The 23,300-nt window shown below is 51.3% G+C and overlaps 1 protein-coding gene across 1 annotated transcript; it reads left to right on the top strand.

Annotated features, from left to right (window-relative positions):
• Nucleotides 1-3,434: 3,434 nt before the first annotated feature.
• Nucleotides 3,435-21,877, top strand: LOC122365718 (E3 ubiquitin-protein ligase TRIP12-like). The gene is made up of 18 exons (XM_043337161.1): nt 3,435-3,519; nt 3,979-4,050; nt 4,342-4,545; nt 6,536-6,683; nt 6,910-7,009; nt 7,210-7,328; nt 7,736-7,899; nt 13,175-13,696; nt 13,834-14,025; nt 14,357-14,538; nt 16,508-16,787; nt 17,052-17,161; nt 17,350-17,662; nt 18,019-18,238; nt 18,415-18,782; nt 19,066-19,206; nt 19,521-19,692; nt 20,448-21,877. Exons 4-18 carry the CDS (start codon nt 6,548-6,550, stop codon nt 20,642-20,644), a joined length of 3,216 nt encoding a protein of 1,071 aa, XP_043193096.1. The 5' UTR covers nt 3,435-3,519; nt 3,979-4,050; nt 4,342-4,545; nt 6,536-6,547; the 3' UTR covers nt 20,645-21,877.
• The last annotated feature ends 1,423 nt before the right edge of the window (nt 21,878-23,300 follow it).

Below are 23,300 nucleotides of genomic sequence, written 5' to 3'. Positions count from 1 at the left end.
ATTTTTGGCTGTGTTCGGCTCGTAAGTCGTTGGGTAGTTCGTTCCAGATTCTTGTTGTTGTTGGGATGATAGATCTCGCGTAGGAAGCTGAGCGGACTGCTGGGATGGTGCGTTGAGTGGACTGTGTGCATCGCAGATTTCTCTCCATCTCTAGGTTTCTCGTTTTGGGTATGATGTCTTTTATGAAGTCCGGAACACGATCATCTAATGCTATCTTGTGATAGAGTTGCACTTTGTGGGCGCGACGTCTGTCTACTAGTGAGGTCCAGCCCAGCTCTTTCCGGAGGCCCGCTGTAGACGTCCTTCGAGGTGTGTCAGTGATAAGGCGTGCCGCCCTGTTCTGTGCTTTCTCTAGTCGGGACTTGTCAAATGCTGTCAGATGGCAATCAAATATTGAGTCGCAGTAGTCGAGATGGGGCTGGACATACATTTGATAGATTTGAAGTAAGATTTGTCGTGGAAGTAGAGATGCTATTGGGAAGAGAGGACTCATCGTGCGGTAAAATTTTGATAGGATGTTGTTGACGTGAGACTTGAATCTCAGATCAGTTGAGATTGTTACTCCAAGGTGTTTGTGGGAATCGCGAATGGGAATTGGTGAACCGCCAAATTCCAGGCACGGAATGTGTGTTTTTTTGTTACTAAGCGTTTGTTGGACTGTTTTTGTAGCATTAAATGTTATTATCCAGTCGTCTCCATAGCGTTTGATGCGATTTAAGTCGATTTGCAGTGATTTTTCAACTTCATGAAAATTATTAACATTGTGACTGGCATGTAAGGAGCTGTCATCCGCAAAAAATAGCATTTCATTGTTGGTAACGCTACTGAGCCCATTTAGATACATTATGGCCAGCAGTGGACCTAGGATGGATCCCTGTGGCACTCCTGCGGATAACTCACGCTGGGTGGACGTAGTTTGGCCTAGCTGGACTACTTGTCTCCTGTCACTTAGATAAGAGTTTAGCCAATCAAGTTGTGCACCTCTTATACCAAATTCTTTATCACATTTTGCTAGCAGCCCCTCATGCCAAATCTTTTCGAAATATCTTGATATATCCAGGTAAATGATTGTGTAATCCTCACCCGAGTCCATGGCTCTATATAGCCTGTGAGTTAGATAAGCAAGCTGGAGCTCTGTGTTGTGACCAGGGCGATAACCACTTTGTTTTTGTGTTAAGAGCGAATGACTGTGAATGTGCTCATATATCTGAGTGAACATAAGTTTTTCGAATATTTTCGATAGACAAGGCAGTAAGCTTATTGGTCGATATGATGCAGCCTCAGATGGGGAGCCCTTCCCTTTAAAAATTGGTTTAACTGTGGCTTTCTTCCACTGAGTTGGGTACCTGCCTTTTTGGACTGATTTGTTTAAGATTCTGGATAGAGGCTCAGCAATGTAAGCCGCTGACATTTTGATTAGTTTCGTCGGTACGCCGTCGGAGCCGGTGGCTTTAGACGAATCCAGCCCATTGATGGTCTTCAAAACATCTCGAGGTGTAATGGGAGAAAACTGGAAGGTGTGCTGAGTGCTGTTATATGAAGATTTGTATTCGCGTACGAGCTGTAAGTGTTTATCTGTAATGTTTATTTCTGTCTGGGAACAAAAGTACGAATTGAGGGCCTCGGCCTTGCGGTGGTCGTCACTTACAAGATCATTTTCGACAATCAGAGGAGCCATAATGGAGTTTTGCTTGAACCCCGTAACGCTTTTCAGGATTTTGTGGTATTTGTAAGGGGTTTTCTTGCTAGTGACAAGTAGATGTACTTTGTGTTTAATGGTTTCATTTTTGAGTTTTCTATTAAGGCTGGTTACAAGGTTGCGCTGAGATCGCCAGATCGACCAATCTCTTTCTGAGTTGTGACGTTGAGCAAGCTTGAATAACCGGTCTCGTTTACGCATTTCGCGCCTCAGCTCTGCTGTTAGCCGTCTCTGACAGTGGGCGTGTCGACAGGGAACGATTCCCGAGCGGTGACCGTTAGGCGAGCCGGGCCTACGCTGTGAATAGTGACACCCCATCTCCCAGACGGGCCGGCACCCCCCCCCCCGCCCTCCCGGCTGGGGCTGGGTTTCCGGTGCCGGTTCGTACAGCGCCGGCCGTACATGCGTCCAGTGTTAAACATAACCAAATCACCTTACATGACCTTGTGTATATTGCATATTGCCCATCATATATTGTCTTGTGCTCAGTGTGATATGATTTCCCACCTGACAACGATGCACGAGTTAACGATAGCTGTGCCCAGTCGTCGTATGTCATTTTTTTATATGCTTTAACGTTTCGGAGCTATCAATGTCTATCATCTCCGCTTTCTCGACGCATAGAGACGAAAGTATGCGGATGTACTTGCTCATCTCTCAAAATCAGTGTCATCTTGCCAAAAGTTCAGCCATAGCCCACATTGCACATTGTTTTATGTAAACTGTTCTCTCGCCACCCGCCGCCAGTCGAAGCGCCTTCCCCGTGCCCACAATGCCACCAGTAACTGGTACGCTCCGAAGCGATGGTGTTAACATCTCCGCAATTAATATCAACTCCATCACTGCCAACGAAAGGCTACAGGAGCTTCAAAGCTACGTTGACATTAACGATATTAGCATACTAGCACTATCTGAAACAAAACTTGACACCACTATACATTCCAGTCTTTACTCTCTGAAAGGTTTTCATGCGCCATTACTAAAAAACAGGACAAGGAAGGGCGGAGGAGTTGCAGTATATGTCAGAGACACACTACCTTTTTCGCAAATATCACATCTTGAGTGTGAGCTCTTTGAAACCCTATGGGTGAAAATCAAATTCCATAAAACGACGCTGCTGCTCTGCTCAGTTTATCTTCCACCGAACACCACTAGCGACCGACAATCTCAATTCCTAGATTACTTGTCTGACTGTGTCCTTGAAGCTAAACAGCATAGTCCCGATCTTCTGGTCCTCGTTGGCGATTTTAATGCTGGAAACTGCTGGCTGCCTAGTAATTCACCCAACCACTCCCCCATCACCACTTTCGAAAACAAACTGAAAAATATCACTGAAGCGTCAAACTTAACTCAAATTATTAACACAGCAACCCGCGTACAAGGGGACACCCACAACTTAAGAGATTTGATATTTGTAGACCGAACCGAACTAATTAAATCTTCAGGAGTTTTACCGGCTTTCTCAAACATCGACCATTTCCCTCTACTTATTTCTTTGTCCCTTCAGAAAATCGACGCTGACCGACATGTAACAACAACCCGCTGGGACTACTCAAATACCAACGTTGACGGTTTCATTAATACACTGAGAAACATAGACTGGAGCGCCATAACAAATGCCGACACCGATGATGCAATTGAAATGTTAACAGAAGCCATCTTGCATACTGCAGTAGCTCACATACCAAAGAAAACCGTAAAGATCCGCAATCACAAACCGTGGCTAACAGCTGCCGCCGCTGCCCAGCGCGGCCCTGTTCGACGTCGACCAGCTGCTCACCCGCCGTGTCTCTGTTCGGCGCTCCGGCTCTTACGACAGGGTGAGTCGCCACGTGAGAGTCGCGGGTCGATTATCAGGCATTTTGTTTGGTGCATTTGTGACCGTTTACAATATCGTTATTTTTCGATCATGAGTTATGTGCACTGATTGAGCTTACGAAAATTGACGAGCATGTATATAGGGCTCACTGGCACCTGCACCTGTAAATACATTACTAATGACTTCCTCATCAGAAGATACGTGACATCTTCATTTACTAGCGCTAGAATGCTCTATGAGGATCTTACCAATATAGAGTACGTATAAATAGGTTGACACAAATAAGTTTATTTTACCTAATAGTAATAAGTACATTTGTTTCCATTCAATAATAATTACGTAGCAAACATACTAAGAAACTTCTAACCTTGCCAAGTTCGTTTTAGTAACCCCTTTTCTGTCGTATTGAGCGAAGCCCTATCGCCGGTCACATCCAATGCGTGGTTTCCGCATATTTCAGGAAGCCGTTCAGTGGAGAGATAGTTCGGATATTTCGAGCACAAACGCAGTAGGAGATGCTTCCAATTCTCAGGTTCGTTCATTTAGCATCCGAAAATAAATGTTTGGATAACCTGCGAACAATAAGTCATTCCAATATAATAAATAATAAACCAACCACAATTAATAATTTATTGGCTGATGTTCTCATGCCGCTATAACGTAAAAAGGAGCATCATTTACCATTCTACATTGCCACAAATGAAAATACTAGCTCTTCACCTGCCACAGTCCATAGTTCAGCTTGCAATTATTAGCTACATCTAATTGTCTGATGTGATTTCAATCGGTCCCCATCCCTGTGACGACGCGCGGCTGTCCCCAGGCGGAGTCGGACCGGTCCGCCGCCCCGGGCGGGTCCAGGGGTGTGCGTCCCGCCGCCGACCCCCGCGCGGCGGTGCTCCGACCGGCCGACTGGCTGCCGCTGCTGCTCGACGTTTACGGCGCGGCGCCAGGCACTGCGGTGCGCCATGTCTGTCTCCGCGCCACCCTGCGCTGCGTTAGCGCCGCAGAGCCAGAGGCACTGAAGGTGAGCGAAAAAAAAAAACAGCTATAGGAAGCCAGCGAATATGTAGTATTCTGCAGCGTACGACTATTCAGTCTGTCTTGATCGGGAATGAGAATTACACTGAAGACAAAAGCATATTCAAACATTCATGCTACCGTTTTGGTAATATGATTACCTACATTTGATCAATATCGATAACAAATGGATTCTATCTGTCGAACAGCTTCCTGATATAGGATTAAGCTGATCAGGCTGACACCAATTCAGCAAACAGTGCAACAGAGTCCGCCGATCGTGGGCCATCTGTCTGACCCAGTGGCCCAATTGTGTTCGGACACTGATCGGTTTTTGTCCACGGACCAGCCAGAACTGGGTCAGACGGCTCGGCGCGTCCACGTTCTTTCTGCTGTCGCACTCCACCAGTTTAGCGAGCCAATCGGCTATCCTTCATTTGATCAACACGGGTCTTAATTGCGTCAACAGAGTTTTTGAAAGGCCGGGTATTGATCGCTTGGCAGGATGAAGCTACAAAGAGAAACATGTATATATATAATACCTAAATTATATTATATAGACATGATGCACTAAAACAAACTGTCTGGTTAACCCGCGCCGTGCTGGGGGGGGGGCGTTTTTACGCCCCCCCCCTCAGGTTTTTCGCGAATATCTCAAAAACGGCGGCGCGCAGCGCCGCCGTTTTTGGTACACGTGTTCCTACATCATTTCCGCACATGTTGTGAAAATTTCAGACCTAGGCCGTTCAAGGTCAGGTCACCAGGTCACGTCAAGTGACCTTACCTCAGAAAAAGTTCAAAGGCTCGCTATAGCTACACCGACTGAACGATCACTTTGAAACTTTCAGCGATTGATATGAGTAACAGTATGTATAAAATGTATATCTCGGATTTTTGATATCTGTGACCTAAGGTCAGGTCAATTTTGCGACCTCTCCATTATAAGTCAATGGGAGAAAATTGAAATGCGCCTCTTTTGGACGAATATCGTTCAAAACGCTCTCAAACATCGGTTCATAGGTAAACATGACACACTGAATAGGAAAAATGCACCTGTGACCCCTCTGTGTGCCCCTGAGGTCATCTCAGGTCATGAACGGTCGCCAGCAGTTTTTTGGCTATAACTTTTGATAGAGACGTGCTAGAGCGGTGAAAACACGTCAGATGTGTTCAGCTCGACGATACGGATCGACTGATATGCAACATGACCCTTTTCGGTCAGGTCATGACCTTGACCTGAGGTCAAATTTTCAAAATGACCTTTCAAGGTCAACAAATAGTTCATTCGACGCGTCTCGACGAGAGGAACACGATGCTGGCAAAAGTAATGTCATGGCGCTTATGAATCAAAAGTTATTGACGAAAAAACGTTTTTCGTAAAAACGGCTATTTTTGGAGTTTTTGCCCTCTGGAGGCTAAACCGTTGACCTGAGGTCAAATCTGAGAACATTACTCAGAAAGGTCTGTAAAAGGGCTATCGAATGCGCTTTTCCGCGGCGCTGTAGCTCTATCGGTTCCCGAGATAGCCGTTGGCAGTTTCCAAAATGTTGAAATAGTCAACATTTTACCTTTGGTGACCTCTGGTGACCTGACCTTTGACCTGACCCAAAAAATGACCGAAGTGTTTTCGTCCTTATTTTTGACGCTCTTTCGATTGCCGCTTACCGCGTGTCGCTACGTGGCCCAGGAGCCGAGTTAGACGGGGGGGCGTGAAAACGCCCCCCCCCCAGCACTCGGCGGAAAGTTCAGGCCACCAGCACGGCGCGGGTTAAATATAGGGGCACATCTTGCTTCAAAGGATTAGCTGAACTTTATCGCGTTTCGTAAATATATCCAATTGTTATCTTTTCTTATGCGCTGTAGTTTTATAGTTAGTGCAAGCTTGCATTTATATTGAACGCTCATGAAAACAGGCGATCGCATTTGCAGTCTTAAGACGTCCGGCGCCCCTCTGAGTAATCTTGCCTCTGACCACTCGCTGCGCGTCCCGTCTGCAGGGCGTGCTGAACATGCAGGAGCTGTCGGTGCAGCTGGCCAGTCTGCTGCCCTCGCCGGACGTGAAGCTGGCCGTGCCGGCGCTGCAGCTGGCAGAGACGCTGATGCAGAAGCTGCCCGATCTCTGTACCAGCCACTTCAGACGCGAAGGTGAGGGAGCAGATGAGCATAGATATGTGCGATCCTGAGGCTCGTAGCAGACTTCATTGAAGTTCCTATCATAGAGCTGTCTTGCTAACCTTATTTTGTCTAATAAACGGCATGGTAAATATCCATTTTTGGTTTTACTCAAGAGTGTAACGAGCTCGCTGCCGTGTTCCACAGACACACTCTGGTGCTGTGTGCGGTGTTTGATAACGAGATCGTTTTATTTCAGGCGTGCTTCACCACATCAGTCGTCTGGCTGTGGACGGCGACCCTCTGGACGAGACAGACCCGAAGGGGAACGGCCAGACTGCTGACACCACTGCTGACCTGTGAGTGAGCGACGGCCTGTCTGACTGCCTGACTGTCCCCGGTACTCAGAAATAAGACAAATAAATGTTACGTGTCACTGTCTCACTGATTCATTTTGTGATATATGTGCATTATGACTTCCCGTCTCGTGACTCGTTTGCTTCATGTTCTGTTTGGTAAATGCAAAGTGAACCCCATCCCTGTCTGTGCTTTGTGCCAGGAGTCTCAGGGACGCACTGAAGAGGAGGAGATCTTCCCGACGGGGAGCCCTCGGCTGTCAGAGACACAGCCTGGACCAGACGACCGCCGGCTCCGCGTCCGCATCTCCGTCACATACAGGTAAACGATCCCGTCAATATACTCAATACTTTAACAAAAATGCTCATAAACCCGTTAAGCACATTTCCTGGCATTAAGAACATGAATCTTGTAACTGACCAACTCCACGCAGCGACGGTAGAGCTCCAATACCGAGTCGGTATCCGCCGCCTGCAGCTGGCGCCGCCCCGGCCCGGTAGTTGAAGTCTCTGATGCTGTGCCGCAATACTCTGGTGTCGTGCGGAACAGTCGGCGGCATACTCATCTGGCTTCAACGGCCAACGCCGCCTAACCGGCAACCGCTAACGCATAGATTGCATCATGCGCATCAGTCGGAAACTGAACACTAGCAAGGTGTCACTGGTAATAGCACCAGGTAGGTACATTACGTTATTGCGTTATTGACCATGCCCTGCGCTCCGTTACAGGGGGTGCGGCCCGCGCGCTGGCCGCCGGAGGCCGCAGTCGGTCGGTCGGCGGAGCCGGGGCACCCAGTCGTCTGCAGACCTCCCTCCTGGCCAGTCTGAGTCCGGCTCGGTGGGGCCGCGCCAGTTCCAGCTCACCGCACGGATCTCACCGAAACTCACTCACCGTGAGTCAGCCACTGAAACTCAATTATCATTATTAGTTACGGTGGTTCTTGTAACGTTCTTAAGATATCAGATAACGTAAGACGATGATATGTATTCAGTAATGTCAGATAGTCAGATATACAGTACTGACCAACCCTAGCTCGGGTGTCTAACTCTACAACCGTCTGGCTGCCGCGCCCTCACTTGCCATCAACCACGAGTTCGCTTTTCTGCCGTTAGATGACAGCACGTCTCAGGACACTACACATTACAATACGCCACATCCCTTCTCCTGCGACAATGAGATATCGAGATCACGGACATGCTGGTGTCCGTACACGAACACACATGTGCAATGCACCACATCAAATGCTACGCAAAGCTACTGTGCGACGAAGCTATACCGCGGCACTGAAGGACTGAGCACTGTAACACAACTGGTAATCGCAAAACAGTATAAAGCACAACAAAATATTTACATTGCATACCTCTCATGACGCTTGGTCATTCTACCGTTTGCTGATAAGTATGCAGCCACATCCAGCATGCATTGACACGAACTGACAAGAACAGTGAACACGAACTGAACTGACGCGAACAGTGATTCATCTAACGTAATCGGACAGATAGGCGGGCGGGCGCCTTTCGCGCTGGGGACGGCGACTTATGACCGGCGGTGAGCCTGCCCCGGTCAGTGGTGCGTAAGGCGCATGGACGGGGGACGGCGGGAGCGGAGGAGATGACGGCACATCCATCCACGGTTCGCCAGGAGGCACGGGCGGGACGACGAGCGGGCGCACGCCCGTGCCGGTGGCGACGGGAGGAGTCTGAGGCGGCTCTGGTAACGCGGTGGGTTCCCGTGGCGGACCGAGCAGGTCTGGGTCCGAGTGATCACTCTGTACAGGCAGAGGGTCATTGGTGGCTAACAACTGGCGGCGGTTGCGACGATAGGTCACTTCATTCACGCGCACCCAGTAAGATCGCGGCCCAGCTATTCCTGTACAGACGCCAGGGGTCCATGTGCGCTGTCCAGGGAGGCGCATCCGAATGGGCTGACCCACGACCAGAGGGGTCAGGGGCTGCGTCCGACGATTGTAATATTTCGCCTGGCGCAGTTTATTGTCAGCGAGAACACTCGGGAGAGGAGTCGGGTACGCGGGAAGCAAGTTTGACCTGGGAGTAGGCAAAAACGTCCGACAGGCACGTCCAAACATTTTCTGTGCCGGCGACATGTCTGACCCTTCACTGGGCGAATTACGCCACGTCATCAGCGCCCAAAGGAAGTTTTCACCGGAGGCGATAGCCTTACGCATTAAACTCTTCGCCGTTTTCACGGCGTTCTCAGCCTTGCCATTCGACTGCGGATAGCCTGGGCTGGAGGTAACATGATCAATATCCAGCGAACGCAGAAATGCTTTGAACTCACAGCTGCTGAACGGTGGGCCGTTGTCACTAACCAGCGTTTCTGGAATGCCATAGCGAGCGAACTGGGTCGCTAGAGCTGAGGTCACATGTGTCACAGTAGTCCGAGTCAGGCGGTCAATCTCCATGAAGTTGGAGTAATAATCTACCAGCACGAGGTACATTGACCCATTAAGTTCAAAAATGTCCGTTCCCAGTTTCGCCCATGGACGGGAGGGGACCTCATGCGACAATAGCGGCTCGGCCGTCTGAGCCGGGCGATGGGCTAGGCAGGTTGGGCACTTCAGAATCGCTTCTTTTAGCTGGCTGGTCATTCCGATCCAAAACACGTTCTGCCGAGCAAGTCGCAGTATCGATGACAAACCAATATGAGTACGGTGCAGGCGCGAGATAAGGTCCTGCTGAAGAGCGCTGGGAATGACCACACACCTGCCTTTGTACAGCAGTCCGTCCTGTGTGAAAAGTTCGTCATGAAAGCCATGATACGGCCGGAGTGCGTCTGGCAACTGGCGCCGATGCTTCGGCCACCCTGCCAGTACCTGTTTGACGACCCGTGGGAGGACCAGATCCGACTGATACGCGGCCCGTATGGCTTCTAGACGCTCTGGAGACACCGCGATCCCACTGGACAACTCTAGGGATTCGGTCTCCATTGCGAACAGTGAGGATGGTTGCTGAGTTGGAGCACGACTAAGCGCATCAGCAACAGGAATCTCTGATCCTGGTCGGTACACAATGTGAAAGTTGTACCTCTGCAGTGTGAGAAGCATTCTCTGCAAGCGAAGTGGTGCGTCACTGAGTGGTTTGTTGTGTATCGCGACCAATGGCTTATGGTCAGTCTCGACTGTCACTGGCCTACCGTACAGATATTGGTCCAGGCGAGTGAGCGCAAAAGTAATGGCCAATAGCTCCTTCTCAATTTGCGAGTAGGCTCGCTCCGCTACCGTAAGGGAGCGCGAGCAGTACATGACTGGGTTTCCCCGCTGCAGAAGGACAGCGCCGAGGCCATGGCTCGATGCATCGCACTGCACTGTAGCCTCGTCATGTGGGTCATAGTATTTGAGCACTGGCGCTGTTGTAAGCAGCTGCTGAATGGTTTTGAATGCTGTCTCACACTGGGGGCTCCAGTACCAGTCGAAGCTGGCCTGTGTGAGCTGACGGAGAGGTGATACAGTCTGTGACAGGTTGGGGATGTAGCGGGCCAAAAAACTGACCATCCCCAGGAAGCGTTTGAGACTGGGCACATCCGTGGGGGGCGGATAGTCACGCACCGCAGACACTTTAGCTGGGTCTGGTTTCAAGCCGTCAGCCGACAGGACGTGACCCATCCATTTCAGTTCTGTCACTTTGTACCTGAATTTATCCGGGTTCAGACGAAGGTTCCTCTCACGTGCCCTGGCTAGAAATGCCGCTAGATTGCGGTCATGATCCTGTTCGGCCTGCGCACGCGTGTTGCCGCGACCAAAAACTACAAAATCATCAGCTATGACCTCCACACCCTCAAGACCCCTGATGAGCTCATGCATCATTCTCTGCCAAATTTCGGAGCTGCACTTCACGCCATATGGCAGCCTGTTCCAGATATAGCGTCCAAATGGCGTGTGGAAGCAGCACAGGCGCGCCGACCTAGCTGATAGCCCAATCTGCCAAAATGCACAGGATGCATCCACGAGACTGAATACTTTGGCTCCCGTGAGCCGGGCGGTTACCTCGTCCACAGTGGGTGTGGGATAGTGTTCTCTCCTCACAGCTCGATTTAGGAAACGGGGGTCTATGCATAGGCGAATATCCCCGTTCGGTTTATCCACTATCACAGGATTTGAGACCCAGTCAGTTGGCTCAGTGATGTGAGAAATGACGCCTAGCGTCTCGAGATCGTCCAGTTTTTTCTTAAGTTTCTCACGCACGTGCACTCTCACTCTGCGGGGAGCTTCCACTACCGGGATAGCGGACGGATCTGTCACAATTTCATAGTTGTCCGCCACAAGTCCCACGCTACTTTTGTCAAACACGTCATGATACTCAGCTTTGATGCGCGACTGACCGTCAGTCACACACCCCGACCGCGGTGGCCCGGGCGAGGGACGAGCTCCGGGAGGGCCATGACCCGGTTCGGTAGCGAGGTCACCCCCTGGGGTCACGGCCGGCGGGGGCGGGGCAGGGACATAGTCCAGTGGGTCACAGTCGCGGACGTCAATCAGGCCCAGCTGGACTGACGTGTTCAGGCTCAGTATGGAAGAGATAGCACTGTTCACAACTTTACACTGAAGGATGTGCCTACTCCGAGACACGGGATTAGTAAAGCACAGGGACCGTTTCCCCTCACATGACACGAGAGCGCCGTCATACATGCGCAGAACGGTATGGCACGGTCTCAAACATGCGCCCTGTGGATCGTCCGTGATACGCACGTAGTCTGTCCATGTCAACACGTCACACTCGGAGCCGGAATCTATCAGAAACGTTACCGATTTTCCCGAGGCGGTCAAAGTTTTGTGTGCTTTTGTGGGTGTCTCACCGGAATGGCCAGCTGTCGACAAAACGTCCCAGTGCTCATGTTGATGTGCACCTGACGCGCCGGGAGGCGGGTCGCGGCGCTGGCCGGCTGGCGGAGTCGCAGTCAGCTGATCGCGGCCGGCTGGCGGAGTCGCAGTCAGCTGATCGCGGCCGGCGGCGGCGGCGCCCACGGTGGCGGCGAGAGACAGCGGCCGGGCCGCTGGCTGGCGAACTGGTCCGCGCCCGCCAGAGCCGGGCGGGGGACGCCGGGAGCCGCAGATAGTACTGCATGCGAAATGGTTGGCCTGCCCGCAGACGAGGCAGGCTTTGCCCCATGCAGGGCAGCGAGATCGAACCATTGGGTGATCACGGCCGCAGAACTTGCACTTGCGGGTCGGTTGGGACCGGTTGTGTCCAGAGACGGCGGCCAAGTTGTCTGTTTGCTCACTGTGGGACTCAGTTCCAAACACCTTGAGATCACGATTGGCGGCTTCTTCGGATAGCGCTATGTCGATTGCCATCTGAAGGGTCAAATCAGCTCGCTTCAGCAGCGCTGCTTGTATTTTCTGGTCACGGAGGCCGATGCATATTCTGTCTCTTAGCATGTTGTCCCCGTCTGGGAAATCACACGTTGCTGCCAGAGATCGAAGGGCCGATAGATATTGGCTGACCGACTCGTCTGGCTTCTGACCGCGAGTGTAGAAATTGTACCGTTCACGGACAACATTCTGGCGGGGCACACAGAACGCCTCGAAGCGTGACACTAGCTCATCCAACCCTTGTTCTGCAGACCACCCAGAGAAATGAGAGGCGACTTCTTGTGCTTCACCACCTGCACAGTTGAGAAAAACGGCCACTTGGACGGCCTGGGGCTTGCCAGCGAGTTCGACAGCCACAGCGTAATTCTCCCATTCACGCCGCCAGGTCCGCCATCTTGTTGCTAATTGCGGTGATGAAATCTCGAGCTCTGCCGGTGGGCGAAGATTCGACAGCATCGTCGGCACCTTTGTGTTACGTTAACTTCTGACACCATGTAACGTTCTTAAGATATCAGATAACGTAAGACGATGATATGTATTCAGTAATGTCAGATAGTCAGATATACAGTACTGACCAACCCTAGCTCGGGTGTCTAACTGCAACTCTACAACCGTCTGGCTGCCGCGCCCTCACTTGCCATCAACCACGAGTTCGCTTTTCTGCCGTTAGATGACAGCACGTCTCAGGACACTACACATTACAATACGCCACAGTTCTGAAGTTGATTTACGCTTAAGTTGCTAAGACTCCGTCTTATCTTGCTACATTTAGCTATTGAAAATTAAATTAAAGCTCAAATCATTGTGTCTAACTCACCCCCACTCCGTCCGGTCACAGGAGGCCGGCGCGGCGCGGGAGGAGCGGGCGCGCAGCTGGCTGCGGCGGCAGGCGCGTCTGTTCCTGGAGCGGCACCTGGCCACGGCGGCCGGCGGCCACTGCGCCGCTCTGGCGCTGCTGGAGAGCGCGCTGCGGCAGCTGGCGGCGGCGCCGGACCGCGGCCTGGCCGACCCGCTGCGGCAGCTGGCCGCCCTGCTGCTGGCCGCCGATCTGTCGCCGTTCGAGCTGCTCCAGGCGGGCCTGGTGCCGCGGCTGACCGAGCTGCTGACCGCCGGGCCGGCCGGCGCGCGCCGACACCGCCTGCGCGCCTTCCTGCACGCGCTGGCCGGAGCGCCGGCGGCGGACCGGCCGCAGCAGGCGTGGGTGCCCTCGGCGGAGAAGGCCGCCCCGCTGGCGGCGCTGGTGACCAAGCTGAACGCCTGCGTGGCCCAGCAGGAGCAGCTGCCGGTAAAGTCGTACGATGTCACTGACGGAGTGTCTGGCCACGGAGCGCTGCGCTACTTCACCGAGCATCAGCTCAAGGTAGGTGGCAATGCAAGACTAACGTTTCAGTTACGTCATGCCAAATTCGGCCGAAATGAAAACCTACAAACATAAATCACGAATCATGAGTGCAGTGTTCTTTTTGTCCTTAGTTCATCACACCCTCCCGTTGGCAGGTGGAGCTGCGCCGCGCGCCGGACGGCGGCGCTCTGCGCCAGTGGCGTCACGGGCCCGTCAAGGTGGATCCGCTGGCCCCGCTGCAGGCCATCGAGCGTTACCTGGTGATCCGCGGCTACGGGCGCAGCTCGTCCCGCACCGGCCGCTGGTCGGACGATAGTGGCTCGGACGAGGACGTCGAGGACGCTTTGGTGAGTTGACTGATGACGCCCTGAGTGGGTGGTGGGCTTAGTCGGTTCGCTGAACGATCGAGCGCCAGGGGGCGTTGGAAGAGACGGCCCTGGACCGGACCTGTATGCCTCACAATGAACCGTTGTTACCTTGGGGACGTTTTTGCTGCCATTGACAGAGTTGAGTGATGCTGGCAGAAGTAAAATAGTATAGCTTTTAATGCGACATACTGGGAATGTGACAAGCACTTAAAACGACGACTTCGGTCGTCTGCTACATCGGCCGATTGTTTCAATTTGACCCTGTTCCGTACTCAAGTTCTGACGCTTCTCCATATGTGCGTTTCACCAGGTGGCGGCCAGCCTCAGCCACAGCGGGACGCACCGTCTGCAGTTCCTGATGGGCGGCCGACCGCTGCCCTACGACATCACCGTCTTCCAGGCGGTGGAGCAGTACGGACCGCGCTCTCAGGACGAGGACGGGGACGTGAGCGCCTCGCAGCTCTTCCAGAAGACGCACACCATCTACTACAGGTGCGCAGAGTCTGGGCTTCTGTTTGTGTGAGCCTAATTTTGATGCAGCACATGTCTCTTTCTGCCATTGACATTTCTTTGTTTTCACTATTAGCTGGATGCAGGGTGCTATGTATGTATGTATGTATTGACGATCAAGAGCAATCCACAATCGGCGTGGCGATTACACTCCGAGTCCGAGCTGGTTGAAGATAACACGAGAAATACCTATACAAGAAAACGCACACACTTACGGATACGAAAATGCACAACGCGAACGCCGAACACGCACATACTTGGTGTAACCCGCACGAAGCCGCGTTCATAACTATACACACAGACTCGTTTGCCTTTCATAGTCCAAGAGTCATGAGGCTAGCTACTATGGCTACTCTGGCTAGGCTTAAGCTCCTTTTTTTACAGCACGGGCAAATCTGGCTGGAGGCAACTGCGTTAGCTCGAGGGGGAGAGTATTTAGGAGCGCCGCGGCACGGTAGGCGAATCTACGTTTTCCGGTCTCTAGTCGGGGTCGCGGTAAGTGGTAGAGGTGGTCTTGGCGAGTAGACCTTGCTCGTGTTTGGGAATTTTTGGAAAATAGGGTCGCAATCTCCTCGGGTTCACCTCTCTGGATGGCCTTGTGCGCCGTGATAAGGGTATGGTATTCAGCCATTGTTTTAGGTGCCATCCAGCCGAGTTGGTCCCGGAGATGGGAGACATGATCAAATTTAAGGCGACCGAAAATGACTCTAGCGGCAAAGTTAAGAATTTTCTGAATGCGATCGAAGTTCTTTTGGCTACCATTACCGAATACGGAGAGACAGTACTGGATCCGTGACATGACGAGAGCCACCACTAGTGTCTTGGTGATACCGTCGGGGAGATAGTGGCGGACATGGGAGAGGCCAATTAGGAGACCCGTGCACCGGCGACTGAGCTCGGACACATGCGCGTCCCAGGACAGGGTGCCGTCGAAGATAACGCCCAGGTTGCCCACCTGCTTGCATGGCACTAGTTTGGTGTCGCGAAAAGAAAAGGTGAAAGCAGGTATGCTTCTCAAATTTTGCCGACTGCCGAAAGCCATGAGCTGAGTTTTAGCAGTGTGTACTTTTAGAGCATTTGCACTGAACCAATGGTCGAGAGACGCCAGTGACGCTTCCAAGCGCGAGATGAGTCCCCTAAGGTCGTTTAAAGGGCCACTCACCAACAATTGAGTATCATCAGCGTACTGGAAGACTGCTGCATCCTCAGAATAAAGTGATAGATCATTGGAAAATACCGTGAAGAGTAAGGGACCAAGTGCCGAGCCTTGAAAGACGCCCATAGAGTTGGGGAGAGGTTGTGATAATACCCGGCGACCGGACTCGTCCTTCAATGACACACTCTGTGTGTGACCCTAGAGATAAGCGGCGAACCAGGATGTCTCTATGCCGTGCATTGCCAATTTAGCGAGTAATAACTCATGGTTGATGACATCAAAACATTTGCTTAAATCAATAAGGCATAGCATAGAGACATCCCCCCTATCGGTGGCGGCCAGGATTTGGTCACTGACGGACAGAAGTGCTGTCTCAGATGAGTGCCGGGGTCGGAAACCGTGCTGGGTATTGGCCAGAAGATGGTTTTGGGAGAGATAGCGATAGAGCTGTTTGTGAATGACTCGCTCGACCACCTTCATAATGACAGGTACTAAGGAGATAGGTCGAAAATTAGTGGGATCAGATGGGTTTCCAGACTTGAAGATGGGGTGAACTATAGAGTGTTTCCAATGAAAGGGGATATCGGACCTTGAGATGCAGGTGTTAATGATGTGAAGGATAACGTCACCTATAGATGGGAAAGCAGTTTTCAGCATGCGAATGCAGACGCCATCAGACGCACAGGCGGCAGAATTGCGCATATTGAAAACTGCGCCGCTGCATCGATTAAACACGAGCTCATCGCTATCCCTAAACGTTTGTTTATCATCCCTGCGTGCTTCGTGCGTTTCCAGACAGGCTCCGATCTCCATCAGTAACGGTGGAACCTCCAGCAGCAGCCGGCGCCAGGAGACCCGTCCGGCGTCCGGCGGCGAGTCGCTCTGGGCCACCGGCTCAGCGCCCGTCCCCGACTGCCCTCTGGTGACCGGTCTGAAACCACAGCTTCCAGAGTCGGTCACCGTGGCCGACCCGAGCCTGGCGACCGTCAACCTCCTCCGCCTGCTGCACTGCCTGAGTCGCCACTACGGCGGCCTCTACCAGCTGGTGGCCAGCCCGCCGCTGCTCGGCGATCAGGTCGGTCGTGGTTAAATTATGACCATGGTCCATGATAATTATGATAAGGGATCGCCGAGGTCCTGCCGTCGGAGCCTCGTGATCAGACAGCATCATAAGACGTACCGCTTTGCAGTTTGCGTAAACCAATCAAAAATTGACTTGACCAAACACCTAACAGTCCTTTGTCTTTGTTTTATAATGGCCTATTTTGCAGTACTGCCGACTAAGCAGCGCTCCTCACTGAACGATGTATGCACATGCTGATATCACGCTTGCCTTCAGGTGTTTGTAAACGCTCAGCTGACTGCCAAGGCTGAGCGGCAGCTGTTTGACCCGCTGATTCTGATGGCGGGAAGCACACCACCCTGGATTCTCCAGCTGGGACTGACTTGGTAAGTGGTCAGAGTAGATAAACTTCATGGCCTCTCGAGCCTTTCTGTGGGGTCCTGTTCTTTCTTATAAAGCAGGCCTGCGGATTTCGAGCTACACAATCTAGAATAAATTCGGCTGTCAGTTTCGCTGCTATTGCGTCCCTCAAGAGCCAGTGACGATCTCACCGGCATGGCTGCTGTGCCGTCAGCCCGTTCCTGTTTCCGTTCGCGGTGCGGCGCCAGCTGTTCTTCTCGGCCACGTTCGAGCGGGACCGGGCTCTGAGCCGCCTCCTGGAGGTGGTGCCGTCTGCGGCCGGCTCCGGCTCCGAGCGGCGGCTGGCCCCGCGGCTGGAGCGGCGCCGGCGCACTGTCAGCCGCCGCCAGCCGGCCCGACAGGCCGAGACGCTACTCTCAGAGCTGGCCGGCTCGCCGGCGCTGCTGGAACTCCAGTACCGCGACGAGCCCGGCTCCGGACTGGGACCCACGCTGGAGTTTTACGCGCAGGTCTGCTCCGATGTGCAGGTGAGGCCGGACGGTGTCGTTTTCCGCTGGAGAGACCTAGCCTCTCAGTTAACTGCTTTCATATCTAATAATTGCATTTGCAATTAATTCTGTTACGTAGCCAATAAGTCGAATATTTTCAAGCACGGTGCAACTGTCTCAAAAGTCAAAATAGATATCGATTTGTTGAACGAAATTACACCTGGGTACGATAGAGTACTGACAAACAAGTGCTCCGAGTGCAATACTGCGCACCGCCCGCCCGGTATCTCATTTCTCCGCTTTCCAATGCTGACGGAGCGCATTAGTGTGGTTACTTAGCGCCTGCTCTATCTGCGACTCTGTCAACATTCCACTGTTTCCTTTGGCCGTTGCAGCGAGTTGAGCTCGGCCTGTGGCGCAGAGACCAGCGCACTGCTCACACGGCGGAATCATCAGGAAGGTCTGAGGGCGCCCCGGTACCGGCCCCTGCCACAGCCGCCGGGCCGGCAGGGCCGGAGTACGTGTTCGCTCCGCACGGACTGTATCCGGCGCCGATCGGACGAACGGAGAAGAACACCTCTGTCACACGGCTCAGGACGAAATTCACATTCCTCGGTATGGTTATCTAAAATGATGATCATCCACCGCTGTACCTACTGCTTCACACTATTTGTCTTTTGATAATCTTTCAATGGACCTGTGTCATTTATGTTGACATGTTAACATTGACTGTAGTGATGCTGATCTCTCCCTGTCCTGAGTTGACCTCCGCTGACCTCTGCACCCTCCAGGTCGTCTGATGGCCAAGGCTCTGGCCGACGGTCGTCTACTGGACATGTCGCTCTCGGTGCCGTTCTACCAGTGGCTGCTGCGCCGGGAGCGCACCATGTCCCTCACCGACCTGCACCAGCTGGACGGCACGCTGGCGACGTCCGTGGCGCGGCTGGCCAACGCGGCGCGCCGCCGCCGCGCGCTGGAGACGGACGCGGCGCTCAGTGACGAGCAGCGGCGCGCCGCGCTGGCCGCGCTCACCGTGGACGGGTGTGCGGTGGAGCAGCTGGGACTGGACTTTACGCTGCCCGGGTACCCGGACATTGAGCTGAGGAGGGGAGGACGGGCCGAGCCGGTCACTGCCGCCAACCTGGAGCAGTATGTCAAGGTGGGACACATGTATGAACTGCTATCAACACCCAGAGGTTCCACAAAGTCTGGCTAAATATGGACACAGACTCCGGCTCATATTCGGAAATATTGTTCGGTGTTACCCGTACAATTTTAGCATGTTGTTCGGAAGTTTCAGTCTGCCTGTGGTTCCTTATCGATATAATATTTTATAATCCTTTCTTCGGTGACATGCCATGCTTGGTCTTATTTGACAATAATGAAATGTCACGACTCACGGTATTTATCAGTTACTGACCGCGCTGTTCGTTTTCCCACAGCTGCTGACCCACTGGATCCTGATCGAGGGCGTTCATAAGCAGATGGAGGCGTTCAGAGAAGGATTCGAATCGGTAGCGCCGCTGGACAATCTGGCCATGTTTCAACCGGAGGAGCTGGATCAGCTGTTCTGCGGTACTCAGGTAGGTACGCATATGCATAGACGTGCATCCTCTAATTGTAAATTTCACGCTTCTCATTCCGTGAAAGTTTTATGATGTCTGGGTCGACACCGGTATGTTACTGATCAGTTTACTGCCTAACGTATCATCCAAGACAAGCAATGGAACCTGCAGACCCTAGCCGAGGTCGGATGGTGAATGTCTGACGCTGAAGTTGACACTACAATGAACCTGTTTCTATCCGTTTGTTCCCTTAGGACGCACTATGGGAATGTCAGTCGCTTGCCGAGGAGAGAACTTTGTCTGATCCTGGCATTGTCTGTCTGTTTCCTTAGGACGCACTGTGGGACCGCCAGTCGCTCGCCGAGGCGTTCCGTCCTGACCACGGCTACACTGCCGACTCGGCCCCGTTCCGGCACCTGGTGACGGTTCTGTCGGAGCTGGACCCCCGTCAGAGGCGGCAGTTCCTCAGCTTCGCCACCGGGTCGCCGCGGCTGCCCGTCGGAGGTCAGAGGAAGGGCTAGGGAGAGAGGGAGAGTGGGGTGGGTCTTAAAATCTTCAACATTTAATAAACGATCGCTGAATACGGTTAGGGCTTGACATATTTCCACTATTTTTATATTAGCCCTTTTAATGCATTTACTTCTTGTCGACTTATCTGAACAAATTATGCAGGCACTTTTTTATTTTAACAAACAAAGCAATTCATTTATCGCTACTCGTCTTCGTCTTGCAATGGAAGATATTTCTCTTCCGCAAAATGATTACGGAACGTATGGAATACCGACCCTTTTATAACAGAACCGGGACTGTTTCATTTGGTCATTCCTGCTACCTGCGTCCTGCACTCTTTCAGGTCATGTTGAGTTTGACCTTTCATGTTAGCGAACACTCGATCAGCGGCCCATCTATCAGCGCTGCGTGTGTGACGAGGATCAGCGACGCCCGCGACGGTATTAATCTTCCTAAAACCATTCAGCTGAACATTTAGTGCTCCAGCTAGGTGAAATACGAACGGATTGCAGGTACAGGCTATTTCCGGGGTAGCCCATATCTACCCACGGATACAGCTAGCTTTCTGTTGTGCTGTACTCAGGCGATATGTGTAACACGCCTCCTTAAGATTGCGTTTGCTGACGCCACCTCTGCCACACTTTCTCCCTTCCCCCAGGGCTCCGTGCACTGCCGCCGCCTCTGACACACCTCCTTCCCCCCAGGTTTCCGAGCGCTGGTACCGCCTCTGACACACCTCCTTCCCCCAGGGTTCCGTGCGCTGACGCCGCCTCTGACGGTCGTCCGGAAGGCCGTGGAGCCGGGTCACAGCCCCGACACCTACCTCCCTTCGGTGATGACCTGCGTCAACTACCTGAAGCTGCCCGAGTACTCGAGTGTCGAGGTTACGCGCCGACAGCTGACCCTGGCCATCAGTGAGGGACAGCTCAGCTTCATGCTGTCCTAGGATTGGAGACCTAGACTCTCTGAATGATGAAGAAACTGTACTGACTCTTGAGGGACGTTTGGTGACGTAGGTTTTTGACAGAATGACTGTTCAACTTTTTAAGTTTGGTGGACCAGCGGAGTGGCTAGGAGGACGTCTTGAAAACGGTCACATCGTGAAGTACAGCGATCATGGGCATTCAATGATGGCCTTAGACAATAGACATAGCGAGTTTTGATACATAAGTCTGTAGTATTTTGAATTAAGTCGTAGTGATCGAGACGTTTGGAATACATCTATGACTGTATAACTGTATAGCCTGATGGGTTAGAAATTAATCAAATTAGTGAATTGTGCGATTGAAAGCAGACAGCACTGGAGTGACTGGCTACTTAGCATTTGCTTCGTGTCTTGTGCTAGTCTACATATGTCATCCCGTCTTCTTTTTAGTACCAAAAACAACATTAAATTAAAAAATAGCAAATGAATGACACTGAGGACTGGGTGTCCTAAATTTACTACGAAATCAAAACCACTTACCTACGTATCCTATACGACGGTGACATAATTAATTGTAATGCATAAATTAAACTATACGTAACTTTTATACGATAAGTGATAAAGTTTATATAATAAAGTAATTTAGCTAACATTGATGGTAAGATTCATGACATCCATGCCCATGGTCTGTTCTTTATTTTAGCTGGACTTAATTGCATACCTATAATTGTGTCATTGCGATTCATTAAAAACAGGTCGTTTTGACCATTCACTTGTTTGCTGGCAAGTAACCAGTGACTCATATGCTGTTAAATGCTTAGAACGGTGGCATTGTTGTAAGATGCATACGTCAACTATGCTGTATGGATGCTAAAAGTGAATGGGAGCGCATTCATCAGCAAGAAGGCATTTTTGCTTTTTCGTAACTAGCTTAGAAAATCGGTAATAGCATTTGTACTGCGGTAGTAATTTTTACAATGGACATTTGTACGTTTCCAACATTTCCACTTTATAAAAGCGGTGTATAGCACCAAGTGACTGTGTGCCGAATGTAAACCCGCTCCTGGAATCCAAGAATCCGAGTCCGGATCGCTCGGGTCACTGCAACGCTGTAGCTGCTGGAATCAATGTGTAGCGCAGCGCATATGTAATATCTCACACTCCGTAGAATCACTGCCGTGAAACAGGGTATACGGATTACTCGAGATGCTCACGCAAAGAATCTGATGTTTTGTTGGAATACATGTGATAGAACAAAACTTGTTTTGGAACTCTAGTTGTTCTTTTTATCTCTTATTTTTATAATGATCTGTATAGAAGGATCGTATTTCTCCTGCTAAGCATTGCACATATCAAGCGAAGTACAGAAAACAACGATTAATAATTCCGCCAAAATGGGTAAGCACCGCAGTCTCACATTTGCAGAATAAAGAAACATTCTTGTGTAATTAATGTTTATGTTTTTCGGAGTTGTTCAAGAGGATAAGTACAAATATTACATTTATTCAGATATTTCGGTACTCGTTGTGGTACCTTACTCGTTGTGGTACCTTCATTTTTGTCCTACAATTACGCCCATTGTGAACCTTACATTACAAGTTTGTCCCCAACAGTTGTAGTTTTATTATAAAAAAAAAGTCACCAACATCTGGTAGATTGCCTGTTATACGGCCTTGGATTGCCTGTAATATGCTTGATGCTAAATTATGTTTAGGTAATTAGGTCTTCTCAGGCATATTTAAAGTGTAGGTTTTTAGATGACGTTGTCGCGTGTTTTGTATTGTATGTGATTGTCGAACTACGAACCGAAACTTTGTGCGCCATTTCACCGATGAAGGTACCACAACGAGTAGGTACCGAAATATCTGAATAAATGTAATATTTGTACTTATCCTCTTGAACAACTCCGAAAAACATAAACATTAATTACATATAGTCCTGAGGAAAAGTTTTTTAATCATGACACTCAAGTCAAACATTCCTGTTACAAAAATACATCTCATGCACAAAAGCACATCCAATCCACTATGTCCGTGTGTGCCTGCTTGTTCGTGCATGCAGGGGAAGGGCAGCCCGTAACGTTGATGTAAGGCGGGACAGATAATGAAGACATACGATGTCACCGGACGGAAGGGACGGAAGGGACGGTACGCCCGTCTATGGGGAAACATCGCTGCCGCGGTGTGGGAGCATCAGTCGCCAGCACTTTCTTATACGTGAATGAGGTGTGTTAGGTACTAGTAATTTAATTGAGAAACTAATTAATGTGCGCGCGCGGATATGTGCGTTGAAGGTTTTAGCGGGACTTTGGGCGTGGATATGGGACATGGGTCGCTAAGATGCAGCAAAGCTGGCACGCTACGGTGTCTCTTAATCTGTAATCAAATGATATTGAACTATGTATTTTTGACGAAAGAAAGCTTCAGTTATCTAATTTACATTCGCATCACGCGTTTCGCTTTACAGTGGATGTGAACTCAGCACACCGCCTTCAGCATTGTAGTCAGCATAGGTCATTCTACAGTCTACCCTCGGTGGCATCTGAAAGCCATCCATTACCGCTGACCGGGCAGAGGTCAGCGCCGTTTCCGTCCGTCCCCTGGGGCGGTTAGTTCCACTCCTGGCCGCCAGGGGCTCTCGGTGCGGCGCGGAGGCAGCCCGGGTCGAACTCCCGGCA

Source organism: Amphibalanus amphitrite, unplaced genomic scaffold, assembly GCF_019059575.1.
Source record: "Amphibalanus amphitrite isolate SeventyFive unplaced genomic scaffold, NRLGWU_Aamphi_draft 000758F_arrow, whole genome shotgun sequence".
NCBI classification, from domain to species: domain Eukaryota; kingdom Metazoa; phylum Arthropoda; class Thecostraca; order Balanomorpha; family Balanidae; genus Amphibalanus; species Amphibalanus amphitrite.
The sequence above is the reverse complement of the archived record's forward strand: the minus strand, read 5'-3'. Positions and strand labels throughout refer to the sequence as shown.